This window comes from Solanum dulcamara, chromosome 8, assembly GCF_947179165.1.
Source record: "Solanum dulcamara chromosome 8, daSolDulc1.2, whole genome shotgun sequence".
Lineage (NCBI taxonomy): Eukaryota > Viridiplantae > Streptophyta > Magnoliopsida > Solanales > Solanaceae > Solanum > Solanum dulcamara.
Genome location: NC_077244.1, coordinates 63,596,234 through 63,614,404, shown reverse-complemented (window position 1 = coordinate 63,614,404; position 18,171 = coordinate 63,596,234). Strand labels below are relative to the sequence as shown.

At 36.7% G+C, this 18,171-nt stretch overlaps 1 protein-coding gene across 3 annotated transcripts; it reads right to left on the bottom strand.

The window, feature by feature from the left end:
- Nucleotides 1-17,968, bottom strand: LOC129898855 (uncharacterized). 3 transcript variants are annotated; one of them, XM_055973566.1, is made up of 19 exons: nt 17,606-17,968; nt 16,771-16,837; nt 16,418-16,540; nt 11,016-11,212; nt 10,499-10,666; nt 10,057-10,380; nt 9,700-9,776; nt 6,838-6,922; nt 6,488-6,691; nt 5,797-5,856; nt 5,522-5,601; nt 4,528-4,796; nt 4,352-4,443; nt 4,152-4,281; nt 1,998-3,322; nt 1,629-1,918; nt 534-701; nt 283-420; nt 1-223 (listed from the first exon to the last, which is right to left on the bottom strand). In XM_055973566.1, the coding sequence occupies exons 1-18, from the start codon at nt 17,870-17,872 to the stop codon at nt 303-305; spliced, it is 4,044 nt and encodes a 1,347-aa protein (XP_055829541.1). In that variant the 5' UTR covers nt 17,873-17,968; the 3' UTR covers nt 1-223; nt 283-302. The 3 variants fall into 3 exon arrangements, with proteins under 3 accessions (XP_055829541.1, XP_055829540.1, XP_055829542.1); XM_055973565.1 differs by having other exon boundaries at nt 1-420; XM_055973567.1 differs by having other exon boundaries at nt 1-420; nt 1,998-3,316.
- Between the last annotated feature and the right edge of the window lie 203 nt (nt 17,969-18,171).

The following is an 18,171-nucleotide window of genomic DNA, read 5'->3' as shown; positions in this document are numbered from 1 at the left end:
TAACTCGAGCAAAATGGATTCATTTTTTTTCCAACATTTATTTTGAATTTACTTGCTATAAAACTGTATAGTTTTGACAGTACAAGACTACGTATGACTTACAATGAAGAAATTACTAAATTACATTCTGCTACTAAATTAGTGTGCCTATTCCTAACCTTTATCTTTGTCGTCCATGCTTTCAGACAATTCAACTACTGCCTGGCCATGGCACTTACAATAATCAACTGATTATACATTGCCTCCCTCTCCCGTTTCACGGGGGTGGGATGGAATCCATCTCCAACTAAATTATATGTACATTAAGCCTCTGACCCTGGTGAAACTTTCTGGTAGAAATTATATTGGCCCAGTAATGAGACATCATCTTGAGTCAAACCTAATCTACCAGAACTCAGGTAGTGTTGACCGGCACGTGCCCTGCAATTTTCAATTTGGATAGAAGATAAGCATATCTATTCCACTGCTGCCAATCTTTCAAAATTTCTTTCGAGAAATGCACAAACTGTATTTTGGAGGGATATGAAACATACCTTCTCTGTCTTCTCCTATCAATGCTTTCTGATAACCGGGTGGTTCCAAATCTTGAGATTTGGCTCAATGAAGAGAGATATTCATGAAATGAATCACCTTTCAGTGCAATGTGTGAGCGCAATGGAACAACAGACTGAAGTAAGTTGTATGCATTGCGGTCCACTTTGCTGAGACACAGGAACAATACAAGGTAACTTAGCAATATCACAGTAATTCTCAACTGAACATAATAGCTAAATACAAAGGGGACAATTTCAAATATATACAATAAACTAATTAGTTTACAACAATTATAGCCATGTTTTATTTACATTACTTATTCATGAGCTATATATTGAATATAACTTGACCATACATGAAATATACATCGACTATACATGCCTATACAACGAATGGTCATTTTTTGGTAATTATTTTTGCTGAATGGTCATGTGGCGTAATTATCCCAATAAAAAATATACTACTAAAAAGAAGTCAGATCAGTTACATGTGGAGCAATCTTGGACATTATGGATAAATAATAGAAATGAACAAATTCAAAGCATGGATAGGGAACAATTAGTAGTGGTTAAAACCAACAATTTTAAAGCTGTACGAAAACCTACTGAAAGTGGAAATCCTTCACTAACCATGCTAAAAAAAATTCCCTCGAAAATGTCCAATCTTCGGTGAAAGAGAAGATTTGAAGTTTAATACAATACAGAACCTATAGTCTCAATTTCCCTCAAAGGACCCCCCTCCATTCTTCTGAGGTTCATCTTCCATGATCTTTCACTCCACGCAGTTCTCTATCAGAGAAAGCAGAACTCCTTGCAAGTATATAGTTCTCTAATTCTTGTCCTCTTTTAGTGGTTTGTACATGTTTCTTCCTGCACTCTCTTTTTAAACAGCATACAACTCTACGGTAACAGATTGAACATTTGTGGGTATAAACCCCAAGCTGAACATGTCTACGCAGTGACAAGCAATAGATATATCTAAAGTTATAGAGCCCACTCGATTTTATATGCAATTTACTTGGAAGATACACAACTACTTAAGACAAGCAATTTATAAGCAAAAATATAAGGGAAGGGTGGTATATGGTCCTATACCTTCTGAAGGAAGGACAAATTCTTGGTAGCCTTAAATGCAAACCTTCGTGTTTTCCCTTACTCTGTCCAACCATCTTTCCCAGAGCCATTGTACTATTTGTGGATGCCAACATCTCCCAGGTCAAATCCACCTCATGTACAGATGAAGTGCTCGGTCTGAGAGAAGCAATCTCTTTTGCAAAAAAGCAAACTCCATGTTGAGCAAAAACTGAAAAAATCTTCAACTGGTCATCATGCCAGTTATATGAATGTGATTCTTTGATAGGGATCATTGAAGGCTCCAAAGAATCCTGGATGAGCACTCACAATCATCAAAAAATGCACTTGAAGTAACACAAAGGTAACATCTGTATCTAATAAACTACTTACAGGTAGAAGGTGTTTGCAGTCAGTAAGTAATAAATCAGCCACTGAAATTAAATCACTCATTTCATGAGCAACATTAAGAATCTGAGAAGATTCTTTCTGCTCTGGGGTGATATACTGTTTCAGGTCCAGGTAACCTTCACGAAGTCTTCTCCATGTTTCCTGAACAGAAGTATTCAGGTTAGGCTGCACAGTAGTCTTAAAGGATGTAGAACTTTTGCTGAAGTCCATGCGGCTACACTCATCCAACACCCGATATCCACTCGGAACATCCTCCATGCATTTTCCGTTAAAATGCTCCATGACCTCTCCAGGAATAGATTTTGTTTTTCTATCAGAACTACCAACCTCACCAGGAATTGATTTTGTTATTCTATCAGAACTACCAACCTCACCAGGAATTGATTTTGTTATTCTATCAGAACTACCAACCTCACCAGGAATTGATTTTGTTATTCTATCAGAACTACAACCCTGCAACTCCTGATACTCGGAAGATAGAAGAACAGTTTCATCAAGTTTCTCAACCTTGAGTGGATACATACTTGGAAGGGACAAATTGCTACCATAATTAGCCTCCACTTTGATATCAATAGCATTATATGACTCCGCATGTGAAATTAATTCCGAACCAGTAGTAAGCAGAGTCTCAGGGATGAATGATGACTCTGGCACACAGGAAACATTTACAGACTTGCTTACGACATTCACAGTAGAATAATCAGTTGTCTCCAAATAATTTCTTTTCAACCTTTTAGCTTTGAAATGAAGATTCTCTGTCAATAAACTGCAGGAGATTTCAGTGGCTGAAAAATGGGAGGGGGAACTGCATGCTGTTTCAATCTCCTCATTTATGGTATCAGGTTGATCTAAAGACAAGGGAACTCTGCTACATTCCTCCTCAGAATCTGAAGACATGACTCTATCAAGTTTTCTCAGCGTATTTCTTCGAGTGAATGCAATTGGTGATTCAGAGGCATCAGAAAATTCTGAATTAGTACCAAACATAGTACACTCATTGTGATCCTGAAATGAGTAGAGCAAGCTCAACATTGCGTCCTTTTTTCCATTAACATTGTTTGCACCCATATCGTGACTCCTAAAATTGTTCTTTTCTGTAATATTGTTTAGCTCATCTTCCTCAGCTATCTCGTTCACCCAGTAGCTATCTTCTTCTACTCTCATCGACTTAGTTATCTCCTCATCCACAAGTTCTGATAGTGGAGATGGGAAATCATCCCAATGGATAATTTTCGGTAGTAGCAGATGACCAGCATCTAGATCAAACTGAAGAGGACTATATCTTAGCTGCAGGTCATCACCTGGTTCTAGCAAAAAAAACATCATGGAATTAAATAGGTTAAATGAAATTAGGATGAAGCAAACATAGGTTGTAGATTCAATTTAGTCATAATTTCATCAGCACCTTGTGAATAACAAGAACTGTTCAGATATGGAGAGAGATTGGTCCTACATACTGATTTCTTTTTACCATCCCTTAATACGTATACCATTAGATTTTGACAGCTGATTAATGAACATCCCTTCAGAGGATTTAAACTAACCTTATCTCTTCTAGTTAACTTGTCCTCAATCCGTAGGGGTATGTTTCTTTATGGGTTGAATCCTACTTGGTTTAATAATCTAGGTTGTTCTTCGATCTTCACGGCTCAAGCAGAGATTTGAATCCTACACTCGAGTTTGTGTTTAAGATTCTTAGAAAGGTCTAAATTTCCCCTTATTCTTCGGTTCTCTTCCAGGATTTTATCTCTATCTTTCTATCTTGTTTTTACCCCTTGTATCCACATCATTTCCGTTTCTCATTTGTCATTGCATTCAAGATAGGTAAGGTTTCCATCAATAATAAATCGCTTGAAGTTTTGATTGGCCAAAATTTAGTCTTAAGCAAGATCCTAAAACAGATCACATGATAATTTTTATGTCAACCTGCTCTGTATGCAAAATGTGGTTATCAATTTATTACCAGTAAGATGAATGCACTGGTTTTAAAAGATTCACTTCACAAAATAACATGAAGCTTCAGAATTTTTGCTTGACAAGAACTTTTCAGTTAGCATTCTCTTTTGCTATCAAAAATTCTTCACGCAATCAACTATCCTGAAGCATACATTAACTTGTTGATATTTGATAAATTACCTTTCTCCAAAGTTTGGCCTTGACACCAGAACTGGAGATACATAATAGTTTTACGAATATCTCCAAGGCAATGATCAACAAACCTCTCTACCAGCATTGGGTGAATTTTAACTTGTTCTCCAGCACAAACCTAGAAGGAATTAATTTGATTAGCCAGATAAAGACAGATATCAGCGAGAAACTAGCAAAGGAAACTGTACCATGTGCACAAGTCCAAGGAGCTCCTCCAAAGATGGCATCATAAAGCACACGTGTAACCTATCTAAATTATTTGGGAGCACCGGATTGTCACCTATCACATCGAGGAATAATAATTAATAATTTGTGAAACATAAGCTTGACAAATTATTGTATTTCAACCGGTTAACCTCCTTACTATTGCTAGTTAATATCATGGGCCGCTTTGCAGTCCCCGCAAGTTGTTGAATGGTAGAGACAAAACCACGGTCTTCACAAAGAGCGGTATCCACATCCTCAAAAAGGATTAGAGTCTTAGTTTCACCCTGATGATTAGCAGTTATCTCCTCCCTGCAGACTTGATTTCTTTGTACTCCTGAGGCATTTAGAGCATTTTCCTCATCAGACAAAGGTATCGCTTCAATAACTCCACCACCAGACACTGAATACACTGAATCTTTTTGCATCCTGAAACAAGAGTCGAACAGACAAAATGGAAGTAGTGTGTGTCAACTCATATAGGATTCAAGATCCACTGTAGTCATAATTTGGTGCTTACATGAAGTGAAATCCCATCACAGAGAAAAGAAACAAATAAATTGGTTTCTATATAAAAATTGGTAGCAAATATAAACATTCATGGAGTAATTCAGCTAACTTTTCTTGGAACAAGCATGAGACACCGAGAAATGGTCAAAGTACATGTTAAGAGGCCACCAAAAGGCCTAAGGTCTTCCGTCCCCCATTAGTGACTAATGAAATGCATTTCCTGAAGGAAGACCAATCTCAGAAGTGTGTGCCTGCATGCATGACTTGGAGGTTTAAGAATTCTAGATGAATGTCAAGTTAGTCCTTTAATTATGCATTGTACAAATTTAAGAAGGCCAGAACTAAATGTGAAAAATCATACGATAAGGGAACCCAAAAGTAAAAACACGAATCATCACAAGAGAAATGTTATATCTTTAAATGCAAATGCGAACACTTGAACGGTATACCAAACAACAAGGTACAGTAACCCCCCAAAAGGAAAAAGAGTACAGCAACTGCTCTAAATATTGAGATCATATATCTTAGTAAAATTTTATAATAATAAGTCCAAAAAAAAGAGGAACAATCATATATCTTAATAAAATTTTATCACAAACAAGTCCAAGAAACAAAAGAATACTAGCATCCAGACATGGACAAACCGTTGAAGCCAGTGAGATTCTACAGCCTCTCCAAATCTCTGTTTCACAAGAGCACCATTTCGCCAATCTGATGCATTAACCTAGCAAGACAACAAACCAAAAAATTAGTTATATAGATTCTTGATAATTTGAAGATTTCTTTTTTAAGAGTTTGGTCTGAACGTGTCTAAATCATATCTTTAGAATGTTCCAAGACACATACTATAACAACATGCATCTACATTGTGCAAAGTTCACTTTAACATCCATAAAATAGCGAATTCTTACAGCATTACCTCAATAACTTGAAATCCCTGTTCTTTAGCACAGGCGTAAATTGCAGCCGACTTCCCGCTCTGCATAATATCAGTTAGTACAATAAAAATCACCAATAAAAAACACTTCAACATATACTGAAGCAGGCCTGATTAAACTAAATGCTGAAAATTGATTTAAAGTGTAAATGAATGATTTGACCCTAACATTATTGGAAGCACTCCACCCTCTGATCACCAGGTTTTCTACTTACCTCCACTTTAGCCTAAGGTAGCTCTAGGAACATCTTCCCAAGAAGAAATCGCTAGAGACCATGTCTTAAACAAATCCAATCAGTGACACTTTGCTATGAGAAAAACTACTAAGGTTTTCATGAATTTGCTAACTTGATAAGGTCTTGTCTACAAATAAGCTCGAAAAATTCCCAGGTGTTGTGTGCTCTCTACAACTTCCAACACTGATTTATAACATTCTAAGAGTAACAGGAAAAATAAATTATATTGTGAAATAACTCCATGGCTTGTGGCTTTATAAGCATGTAGAAATATAACTTCTCAGTATAATAGGATACTTAAGAATAAGCTATTAATCAACAAGACCAATTTCTCACTTAATAACCAGAATTGGGATCATACAAATGGACAGAGAAATTGGGAACTCCAGGAGCATGCAAAGAATTTTTGCAATAAAGGAGTAGAAATAGCTACATACCCCAACTGGTCCAGATACCAGAAAGACATTCTTCAGCTGTTCTTCATTTGTAGAGTCAGCTTCACTTTCATAAAGGCTGTCGGAGAAGTCTTGAAGAGTATCGCTATCACTATGAATGCATGATTTGCTTGTGCGAGAAGCTTTTTCATGCCAAAGATGCAGCCATTCACTTAAAAGTTTCACTGGCTCGCTATTACCGCATACCTGCATACAAGATGTTGGAGAACATTTATTCATACTGAATATGGAAAATGTCAACATATGAATGAATAAGCATCTTTTAAGACTTGTCTTCACCAACAAAGACAGATAAATATTGACAGTTGTGGTATCAAAAATGAGATATTTACCTGAAAAGCTCTCTCAGGCTGATATTTGTTAGTCCATAGACAACTTTTAGGCTGACTGGGACAGTTCTGGTAGTCAAACACTACCCTAAACATGAAAAAATAGTTGAGAGTAAATCAGCATTACATAAAAAAGGCAGCACCAACAATGGTAACAGAAAATTCAGACAGCAGGCAAGAAGCAACATATATTTCAAATCAACAATCACAAAGTTTCTTTTATCCAGCATTCAAGGAATGAACTATGATGTGAGGGTATGTACAATTTCAGAATGTGATGGAAACGACCTGGATTACACACCGCATACCAGCACTGTGAAATAAGAAAGTTCATTTTATTAATTCCCATAGTTTTGTCAAGGAGTAAAAGGATCAAAATTACTATAGCATATGCTGTGTGAAAGTAATTGCCAAGGGGACCAAAATGGTAGCAGGTTCAGCACCATCAGGATCAGGTATGGTTTTCTTCTCATTCTTTATATTGATTCCCTACCCCACTATCTGTAGGTTACAGTCACAATTATAGTTTGTTAGTCAATCAGTTTCTCATTATGTATTGTTTGATGTATCTCACAGCTTTCCTCAATGCAAAGTTTTCAATGATATTAAATGTCTCTCTAGAAGAGTTTTTAGTCCTCAAAGAAGATTGAAACAGATCCCTTTCTCCCTTCCTATTTTTGCTAGTGATGGAAGTTCAGTCTAATTAACTGGGGTGGATTAAAGGATTCAAACTGGAAAGAAAGAAGGCATGACACTGAAATTTCACGCATATTATATGCCGATGTACCTATGTACTACATGAAGGTGATGAGGAACAATTGCTACACTCAAAGGTGAAACTACTAGCCTAAATCTACCAAAAGCAGCACTTGAAGGCAAAATGAATCTGACCAAAAGCAGTATATTTTTGGCGAATGCTGACCACATAATATCAGATATGGCTATGATTTTGGGGTGCAAGGTGGAAATTTTTCCTATATTTACCTTGGATTACCTAAAGGGGCATAATACAAGGAGAATCTGCCATTTGGCAAAGCATTATTGAGTGGCAAGATGACACCACGGGAGGAAGACTTACCAGAGCAACAGTGTATTTGATGGGATCCATCTACTTGATGTTTTATTTTTTGAACATTGGGGTCCACCGTTGAAGAAAATAAGAAGTGACTGTGGGAAGGAAAGAGAATATGTCTCATGAGATGGTCCACAATTGTTGAAGAAAAATGGAAAGTGAGCATCAGAGTCAAAACCCAGAGGTTCCACAACAAGAATTTGTTCATCAAAAAATGGGAGGTACAATAAGAATAGGAATGACCAATTTTATTTTTTTGATCAAGTAAAAGTATTTTTATTCATAAACATGGGCAAAAAACTGTCCATGTACAAGGAGTATACAAAAAAGGTAGAGAATCTACAAAAAGAGATGCTTCTCTACAAACTCCACCCAAATCTTCTATACAATTGGGAACTCTAAGGGTGTACCAAAAGAAAATAAGTGATCGGAGGCTACTCCTTGATTGAAAAAAACTTGATTCTACCCCCTTAGAAGCTCTCTTATTTCTCTCTCCACACAACCCTCATTAATGCGAGTGGAACCACGTTCCATGCCCTGTGTCTTCTCCTCCTTATCCCGCTCCTCCAACTGAACATCAACACTTTAACAATTCTTGGCATTGTCCATGAGGTACCAAACCACCTAAACATATTTCACCATATAGGAATGAATAATGGAAGAGTGGTAACAGTTAAATGTGGAAAAACTGATCACAGATAAAATAAAATAGTGACTACTTCGTATGGGATTGCTTGATCAAAAAAAAAGTATGGGATTGCATCATTGAGGCCGATAGTTATATTGGAGGAATTGCTGGATAAAATAATGCTGAGGGTGAGCAATGGCAGAAAAAATTAAGGCTGTAGATAGATGAATTGTTGGAAGATCTGCTTTGAAAGTGATGTTGCTAATTTATATAATACTGCCATTTCAATAAATAAAAACTTATACAATACTAACATTGACAAAAATGCATATACAAAGAATGCTGTTCGGAAATGGTTGGCAACTACAATTTAGGAGAAGCTTCAACGATTGGGAAAAAAAGAGTTGATCTGTCATTACAGAAGCTAGAGATAATAGTTCTGGAAAGGATCAGGAAGATTCTGTAGTATGGAGTATGGACAGGCTGAAAGGATGGCAGATTCGCAGTTCCCACTATACAATCCTGTTGCAACAGGAGAATGAGTGCAGAGACTCACTGGCAAATAGAAAAAGATTTGGAAGACAAGAGCCCCAACAAAAGCCTGCATGTTTGGGGAGGATTGCAACTCATGGTGTCTGCTTGACACAGATAATCTACAGTGGAGAAAGTCAATGCAGCAGGTTCCGGAGGTGGGGGGTGTTATGCAGCAATCAGTCAATCACCTCAGACAAACTTGGCAGATTCATTCCATGTTATTCAAAGTGAATTCTCAACAGCTGGCAAGAACAAGAATTGGGGAAGAAGAAACAAACTTGGAGCAGTATGCTTTTGTGCATAATTTGGACAATATAGTTAGAAAGCAATCTTAGGTCTTTTTTTCCCTTTTTTTTTTAAATATCGGTGGTGTTTGGGCCAGCTTGCATGTACCTAACTTCTGTTACTTCTCACCAGAAAAGGTAATGGGTCACTTTGCCTACCAATTATGGAAGTTGAAACAATAAACTATATTTTCCCCAAAAGAATCTTTAATATAATAAATTGAGAAAAGTAGAGGCATGATGTTGCATGTAGCAAAACAAGTTGGAAAACCAAAAGTTATCAGACAGGAGCATAATTTAACAAGCTTCACAACTGTTTGCTCCATCAAGATCATAAACATCCTCACCTTTCTTGAAGAAATTGACCTTGCTTCTTGGCATCTGAACTGCTAAGGTTATTTTGGAGGGAGTCCACTACATTTTCCTACAATTATCCAGATCACAGGTATTATCTGATGATCAGACAAAAAAGATAGGAAACGTACTCACTTATTGACTAGAACATAAAGCCTTTTACATTTTCCGTATATCTTAAAACAGGATTGTAGAGCAACACAGGTCAAAACAAAATACCCACTTAAAAATAATTACCAACTCAAAGTTATAATGCTCACTAGAATGAGATATATTTTCCTAACTTTGGGGCACAATCAATATGAGCATCGAACAGTAAAATTTCAAAACAAAGCTATTTCAGAGCGTACCACTCTCACATTCTTTAGCTGCTCAGAGTGGGTGACTTGTTCCTCAGCAACTACGGATAATGCTGAATGATATAATTTTGTTTCTCTAGACGAATGATCAGAAACCACTTCATCTTGTGAAGTAGCATGTTGATTCAGTGCAATCTTGTTTTGGTGTGACAATGTTCTCTTCGGATAAGAGATGGAAGAGAAGTTATCAAATTGTAGAGAGGTGGCGGAACCTTCAGAGAGTGAAGAGCTTCCACATTCTAGCACAACATCAGCATCAAGAAAACAAGCATCAGAAAAGATCCAGTGACCCCAATCAAAGGCAGTTTCATCCTCCTGCAAAGGGAAGTCTTATATTTCATCCAAGCAAGAGAAGTGGACAAATTATTAGAAGAGTAGCTCAAGAGAAAGCCACGTTAATACAATGTATAATTGAGAATGAAGAACATCATACCGTAACTATTTCAAATACATGAATAGGGCTGAAAGCAAGGCTTTTTCCCTCTCCCTCAGAAGAGTACCAGTTACTCTCCACATCAATCACTTCTTGGCTCTTCTTACCCATTTTCAAGGAATGAAAAAAAGGATGTATTTGTTTCCCTGCATATCTGCGGGAATTCTCCTGGTGAAAGCAAAGAAAGTTATAAAGAACCAAACAAAAATGTGGCTTCAGTTGTGTGATACTATGAAAATGAAAAGGAACCTTATTCTGCAAAATCTAGAAGAAAGAAGCATCAAGAAAAACGATGCAGATATCACATAAAATCAGAGAAAAACATTTACAAGAAGCATAACAGGATCCGGCATTAAGTGCTATAGAAATGAAGAATCTGAAGGATCAGAATCATCATAACTCAACCACACATAACATCATGCTTTTTGTGTCGCAGAAGAAACGAAGAAAAAGAAAGTTCTAACTTAAACAAAGTGATGCACGTTTTATAAGTACAAAATATAAAACTTCAACTAACCTCAGCTATCTTTTTAGCCTCCATTCGGAGATCAGGAATCGAGTGTAACATTGATTCATCCTGCATAAGGTTACGTGGAACCAAACATGCTTCTGTCGATACACTGTTCAGCATGTTTTTTCTGGCTTTAATATCCAGTTGGCCTTCCTCTGGTGTTGATCTAGCAAGCTTCTTCTTAGACCGAGGAGTCCTCTTATCTTCCAAACAGTGCAGTTAAAAGCAATAAATTTCCAGCAACATTTAAAGCATGCAAATTAGTAAGCATTTGGTAATAGATTCCAATTTTTTTTTTCATTTTATTTGGAATTTATGCAGTTGTTGAAGATGGAGATTTGTTTGGTTATACATTTTGCAAAGAATAGAAGAGAGCACTTTATTTGGAATTTATGGACATGGAGTTGGAAAACAAACACTGATTTTGAAATAAATTAGAAAATTATTCGGGAAAAAAAGTGAATAATTATCATCGTCAAACGGCCCTAATCTTCACATCTGAGGACAAAATGTCAAAACCTCTGAAAACAGAAAAGTTTATATCACAAATGTCTCATGAAAGGACCACTACCCTACATTCAACCTGTAGAGGTAAATGATGGAAGAGAAACAGATCAATCCCTGTTGCCTGAAATTGCATGTAAAAGAGGATTTGCCAATTTAGAACGTCAGTGTTATCCAGTTAAACCCTTAATCCTTTCATTTATTTAGTTTAGGGCAAGAATTTTAAAGTAGATTTACATAGAAAACATGAATTTACTGATCTCAATGGCACATAATATTAGATATGATTAAGATGTTTTACAGAAACAGACTGGACATTAAGAAGGCCAAATATCATGTGAACTGGGAGTTCCCGGACTTTATAATGTTGAAGATGGGATTTGGGGATAGGGGGCACAAGCGGATCAAGTTTGAATATCAACAGTCAAATTCTCAGTCCTAGTGAATGACATTCTGTGTGGTTCTTTTGCAACTTGAGGGGCTTGAGATAGAGCAACCCAATGCTATTTGTTTTCTTCTAGTAATGGAAGGGTTGAGCTGAATAATGGATAAATCTGAGGCATGCTATTACTTGACGGGCTGCTTTGCAGCAAAGTAATGTATAGTGAGGGTTTCACGGTTCTTGTTTGCAAACAGTACTTTTATTTTCTATATGCAGACATTACCAATTGAATTACCTGAGACAAGTTTTTACATGGCTTTGTTGTTGATGTTTCGGTTCCTTGCATATTTGCTCTGCACTGCTTTCCTATGAGTTATCATAATTTTTTCCACTACCGTTTTCCCTTTCTACTTTGATTTGCTTCACTTGAGCTAAGGGTCTTTTAGAAACAGCCTCTCTACCTCCGAAAGGTAGAGGTAAGGTCTTCGTACACTCTACCCTCCCAAGACCCCACTTTGTGGGATTTCACTGGGTATGTTGTTGAAAATTTTTACATGGCCCCAAGCAGTATCAAGCCCCAATCACCGGTGAGGATCACAGTATAATTAGAAAGGCTCCAAAGAAACTTGTAAAGGATTCAGCAAACGGGAATATGAAGTTTCAACCCAGTCAGTTAGTTCGGGATTGAGAAGCAAGCTCTATGGAGGGAGGTGATGCAAAAAAAGTATGAAATTGTGAAGAGGAGATGGAGGGCTAAAAATTCCACACTTCCCATTAGGTGCAGACTCTGGAGGATTCTTATGAAAGGATGGAAGGACTCCATCTGCAACATAATTGTCATATCTAGAAATGGAAGCAAAATCAGCTTTTAGAATAACAGTAGATATGGCGAAGAGACTTTGAGATTCACATTCCCGAACATTTATGATAGAAACTGAAGTTTTATACCGGATAAAAGCAATAGAAAATACAAAGAGAGAGACAAGTATCTCCTATCTCTTAGAACAATACAAAATACAAAGAGAGACAAGTATCTCGTATCTCTTAGAACAATCTTCTGCATATACAAGATATATTACCACACCCTACACATTACTGGATCTATTATTATATAATAGATAACTATAACTACTTCATAACTACTTAGGATAAAGACAGATAACTTCTAGTAACCATAAAGAACTGCCATAACTCCTAATAACAATAAGAAACTGCTCAATCCCCCATGTGTGAAACCTTAAGGAATTTGAGAAGATGCAAATAATTATCTTCTCCTATCTTTCTTCGCTTCTTCTTCCTTGAATAAGTATGGAAGGATGTGCCTTATCAATTTATTTTACCCAAACTAGAAGGAGATGATAATACGATGAGTCCGACGGTTCAAAGAGCACAGTTATCTTTAAAAAAAAGAAAGAGGAGCCTTCATGACTGAAGAAGTTGAATTTTAATGCTTGGTTGAACTGCTTTACAAGCAAAATACATCACACTAGTCAGAACTCATGGAAGTGAAGAGTAGAAAGAGATAAATTGTTTTCAGTAAAATCACATATTAATAAGTTGTTGTTGATGGACGAATTGAGTTTTCCGCACTAATCAGTTAGGATCCCCAGGGAACCAAGAAAGGCGTGCTTTTTACTTGGCTATCAGCACGAGAACAATCCTGATAACTGAGAATCTGAGAAAAAGAAGGATTGCATACGTTGATTGGTGCTTCATGTACAAATATTCAGGTGAAGATATGGAGTACCTCCTACATTGTCAGGTGGCAATTTGCAGATGCTGTGAGATTTTGAGATGGTTCGGGCTACAATGGGTACGGCGAGGCACTCACTAGTTGGACATTTAAAAGAAGAAAGACAAGTCCAAAAGCATAGGATGTTGCGCCATTAGCACTCATGTGAATCCACGAGAAGGAGAAAAATAGAAGAACTTTTAAAGAGATCGAGCAACTATGTATATTTGAGGAATAGCCTCTTGTCCTTAGTTTCTTTTTGGTGCACTCATGAACTTCCAGTTTGTATAGAAGATTGGGTTTCATTCCTAGAGAATCATATTACGTTGTAAATTCACTAATTTTTGGTATGTTGCTTGTATACGGGAGATTCTTTCATATTAACAGTATCATTTACCTTACAAAAATATATTGTAAGAAAGATAACATCCACTGAGTGTCATTGAATAACAAGCTTAGGTTAAAAATATATTGTAAGAATGATAACATCCTCTGAGTAAAAATTGATAATCTAAAACCTAATGTATAATAAATGAGTTCATATCCATGATTTATCACCCATTTACCCATTGGTCAAAAGTTTTTTAAGAAATAATCATAATTTTCTTTCTCCCTTCCAACCAAAATAAGGAAAAAGAAAATGTATCTAATGATCAACAACACAAACGATGGGAAAAAGGTAACATTTCCATCCACAAGTCCTCTTGCCACCCACAGGTTAGTCAGAAGTCAAGTTATCATTTGTTATACTTACCCAAAATCATATCACAAGAAAATATTCATATTTGCATGTATCTGTTACTCAGCATTATTATATGCTACGGAGTAGGATGGTGAGTGGATTTTGATTTATCATGATTCGCTTTAAGGTTACAAAAAATTAAAAAATTGTTTTGAGTTAAAAATTGCAGGACAAGAACCCCAGAAGCAGAAACATATTCACACTGCTTCTTTTCCTAACAAGCTTTATGGGTATTTACTTTCTTTTCTTAACAAGCTTTATGGGTATTCACACTTTCTTTTCCTAATAAAAAATAGTTTTTGAGCTGGATCTTTAAGGGTCTCAAGATAGATGTACTGAAATCCAGGTTTCGTATTTGCTTCACCACTTGCCCTAACCTACCCTCACTGCTTTTTCTTCCCCCCTCATAGGTTTCCTTAATGACAGTTTTGATAGAGAACTAATACTGCGGCAGACGCAATGGAGGTGCAGCCAGTATCAGTGGTAAATGCCAGAAGCAAAACAGAGGAGGTAGAAATCAATAAGGATCTATCTAGTGCTACTGGTGCCATCATTCTCTAACTTGCGAATCTGATCAGATCCAGAGCATCAGTGATAGTAGACAAGCATACTAAACTCCTTTACATCCTTGTTCACAAATCTGAAGATAGATATATGTAACAGAAGACAAGTATCAGCAGTTCTGCACAAGTCTTCTTTTTATCTAGATTTTGACTACTCGGTTTGATGAACACATTCCCTTCAAAAGCAAATGTAGAATAGCCATATCTGCTTAATGACGAGTCAGAACACCATTGACCAGTAAAAAATAAGGGGAAGACATTTTTTCCTAATGTTCTATACTGATATGCTCTAGGGAAAAAAATATCAACCATGTCCTGTTATGCCGTCTTAATCCTATTGACATTTTATGGTGTGTTGAGAGGATGGAGAAAGGATACTCTTAGTGGGAACTATGTTATATCTTGGAATTCAAGATCATCTTCTAGCAACCATGTGAAACTAGCTGATCTTTTGGACTATCATATGTATAAACACTTAGGTCCACCCTGTCTTGTGCAGATGATGTTAGTAGTGGATAATTTTTTATCTTTTACTATTCAGAGAAACAAAACACAAATGAAAAGAAAAAAAAAGGAAAAAGAGAGGGGGTGAAAGAAAATTCCAGATATTTGGCAGAAGTGGGTGTTCTAGTCTTCTAGGAGGACGAAGAATAAGAAGCAAACAGAAGGCTGCGGGATCATCAACTTGTAATCTCTCAAGTCTCATATAAGGCATGGAAGGGGCTTAGCTACTGATGGTGGGGGCATCAAATGATTTAAGCTTCTACAATATAGAAAAACTATTAATTACACATTCGAAGTCAATGCAAAGTACTTTATCATATCCTAACAGAAGCTGGGAGCTTGCAGAACTGTTTGCACAAGCTATGAAAGGTTAAAATAATTCATACTAAACTAGCAGTTTCTTTTTCCATATATGAAGATAAACTTCTAGCACTCTGTAGAATGATCTGTTGCAGACAATATAAGATTTTATGAAATGGTTAAAGCATACTTCAAAGTTCAATTTTCCCTTATTCCCTTGTTTTCTTGTCATACAGCGTCTGACCATGTCTTCAGTCGTCTATACAAGATTTTAAATGCAATTTGATGCATCTACAGTCCGATATCATCTTTTTATCCCAAGGCAAACTCATTCTAAATTATTACATGATGTTAAATGTCCTCCTGAGCACTTCATTTGAATTTGACAGGAACAATGAGAATAGCAGTATCAAGAGTGCATGCAACTTTCTCAAGGACTTCCATTTCATAATCTATCTCATACCTAAAAAAATCATACCTGGTGTAATCCCACAAGTGGGGTTTGGGGAGCGCAGGATGTACACAAACCTTACCCTATCTTGTACCTCTTTTTAAAAATTTATAGACACAAGATTATGCTAGAGTTAGTTTTTTCTTTTTTCTTAATCAAATATATGATGATTTAGTTGAGTGAAAAATAGTTATAAATGACATGATTGATGGAAAAAGAACAATGCATACTTGCAGTAAACTCAGGAGGTGAGCAAGATTTTTGGATCTTTTCAGGTGACTCGGTGTATAGCTGTTCATTTTGCTGTCTTTTCTGATTCTTTCTCTCTGAAAGCTTTAGAAAGAAATCATTTTCTGCAGAAGAAAAGAAGTATAAATAAGCAACAAAATGCGTCATTTTACCGTTAATTAGCAAGAAAACTATCATTCTTTCGCTTTCAGCATTCAAGAATTCAACAGAGAAGAAAGAATTGGCTTTTTCTTTGTTTCCCCATATATTATCTATAATCCTCTCTCCCCTTCCCAGCCCACTTTATTGTAGTATGGACAAGACAGAGAACATCTTTTTAAGAAAATTCACTTACTGACAATAACTGAAGACTCTCCATCAGGCATTTCCTGGCTTGAAGTTTCTCTACCATTTAGAGCAACCTGAATTATAAAGTAGACAGATAAAATCAAAGATACAGTATAGTACAGTCCTTTCTAAGTTATACCTATGCAAGATTTTACCTCTCTTTAGCTTGATTGGATAAATAAGAAGACTGATATATTTGAGAGGTAGATGCAGAGAGGGAATGTCAATTGTAGGAGACCAGTATATGCAAACAACACTGGACAACACGTAGGAATATGTCACTAGGAAGGACACAACTACTGGGGAAGTTTTTTTTTTGTGATCACGTTGCACAGTTGCAGAGATGTGGAAGATATACAAGTTCTTTATGCAGCCAGGGGTGTGACCTAATGATTGATGAAGCTGGAATGAATATATGCAGGACCGAGTAGCTGCAAAAAAGCCAAGTAATTTCATCCCATCTACTTAGTTGATAGAGTTACCCAATACACTATTGGTGGGAGGATGTAGGTACCCAATGGAATAGTTGATGTGTTAACAAGCTAGCCCAAACACTACCATGGGTATCAAAAAAGAATACAGAATGCTATGTTTTTCAATATAATAATGGTGGGGTTGGAAGACTTGGAACAGGTCTTCATTAATTAAGAGCCACATTCTAGCTAGAAAACCAACTTCTAAAGATAGTTCACCTTTCTTAAACCTAACACTATTATTACTTTTAAAGTTTTTAAGATTACAAAATCCTAATGCTAATCCGTTCACATTGGTCTAATCCAACGTAATTCTCGTAAAATCAGCTTAATTAGCACTGTAGGTAATAAATTAGCAACAAAATCCACCTTCTTAGAAGCTCTTGACTGAGTCTGCGGCGTTGTTGCCTTGGAATTTCTCTTCTTTCTCTGTTTTCCTTTCGTCTTGTTTCCGTTTTCTTGGCTCGCACACCACTCTTCCTCCTCATCCTCTTCTTCTTCATTTACTCTCCTTTCTTCAGCTTCCTCAGCTCCACCTTTAACTGGAATCTGCTTCGCACTGCTCGGAAACAGCGTCGACTGGACTAGCTTTCGCCTGCTACGAAGTCCTTCTTCCACTGCTTCAACATCCTCCATTGGATCAGCTTTGGTTAGGGTTTTTTGCAATTTGGGAATTCCAATTCAAATGAAGAGGGCTCCCCAGAATTTCCCCTTTGCTTTTTTCGTTTTTCTTTTTGCCTTTTGTTGCTGGGATGTGGGGCCCACTTGGTTACATGAAAACAAAGGATTCGGTAACCAGTATAGCCGATAGCAGGTTACCTGTGGTTGCTTTTTCCCGCGATTTTACTCCGCATTCCGTTCAGATTTCCCGCGCTCAGTTGAACTGAATTAATTAAATAATTAATTGTGTTATATATTCAGCACTGTTTTTTAAA

What these genes read in the sequence shown, in the direction of transcription:
- LOC129898855 (XM_055973565.1), bottom strand. Translation starts at nt 17,872, where the DNA reads ATGGAGGATGTTGAAGCAGTGGAAGAAGGACTTCGTAGCAGGCGAAAG. An exon ending in GGTCAATTTCTTCAAGAAAG is followed by an intron (nt 6,923 to 9,699) that starts GTGAGGATGTTT and finishes TTTCATGTTTAG; the next exon opens with GGTAGTGTTTGACTACCAGA. An exon ending in AGCCTGAGAGAGCTTTTCAG is followed by an intron (nt 6,692 to 6,837) that starts GTAAATATCTCA and finishes TCTTGTATGCAG; the next exon opens with GTATGCGGTAATAGCGAGCC.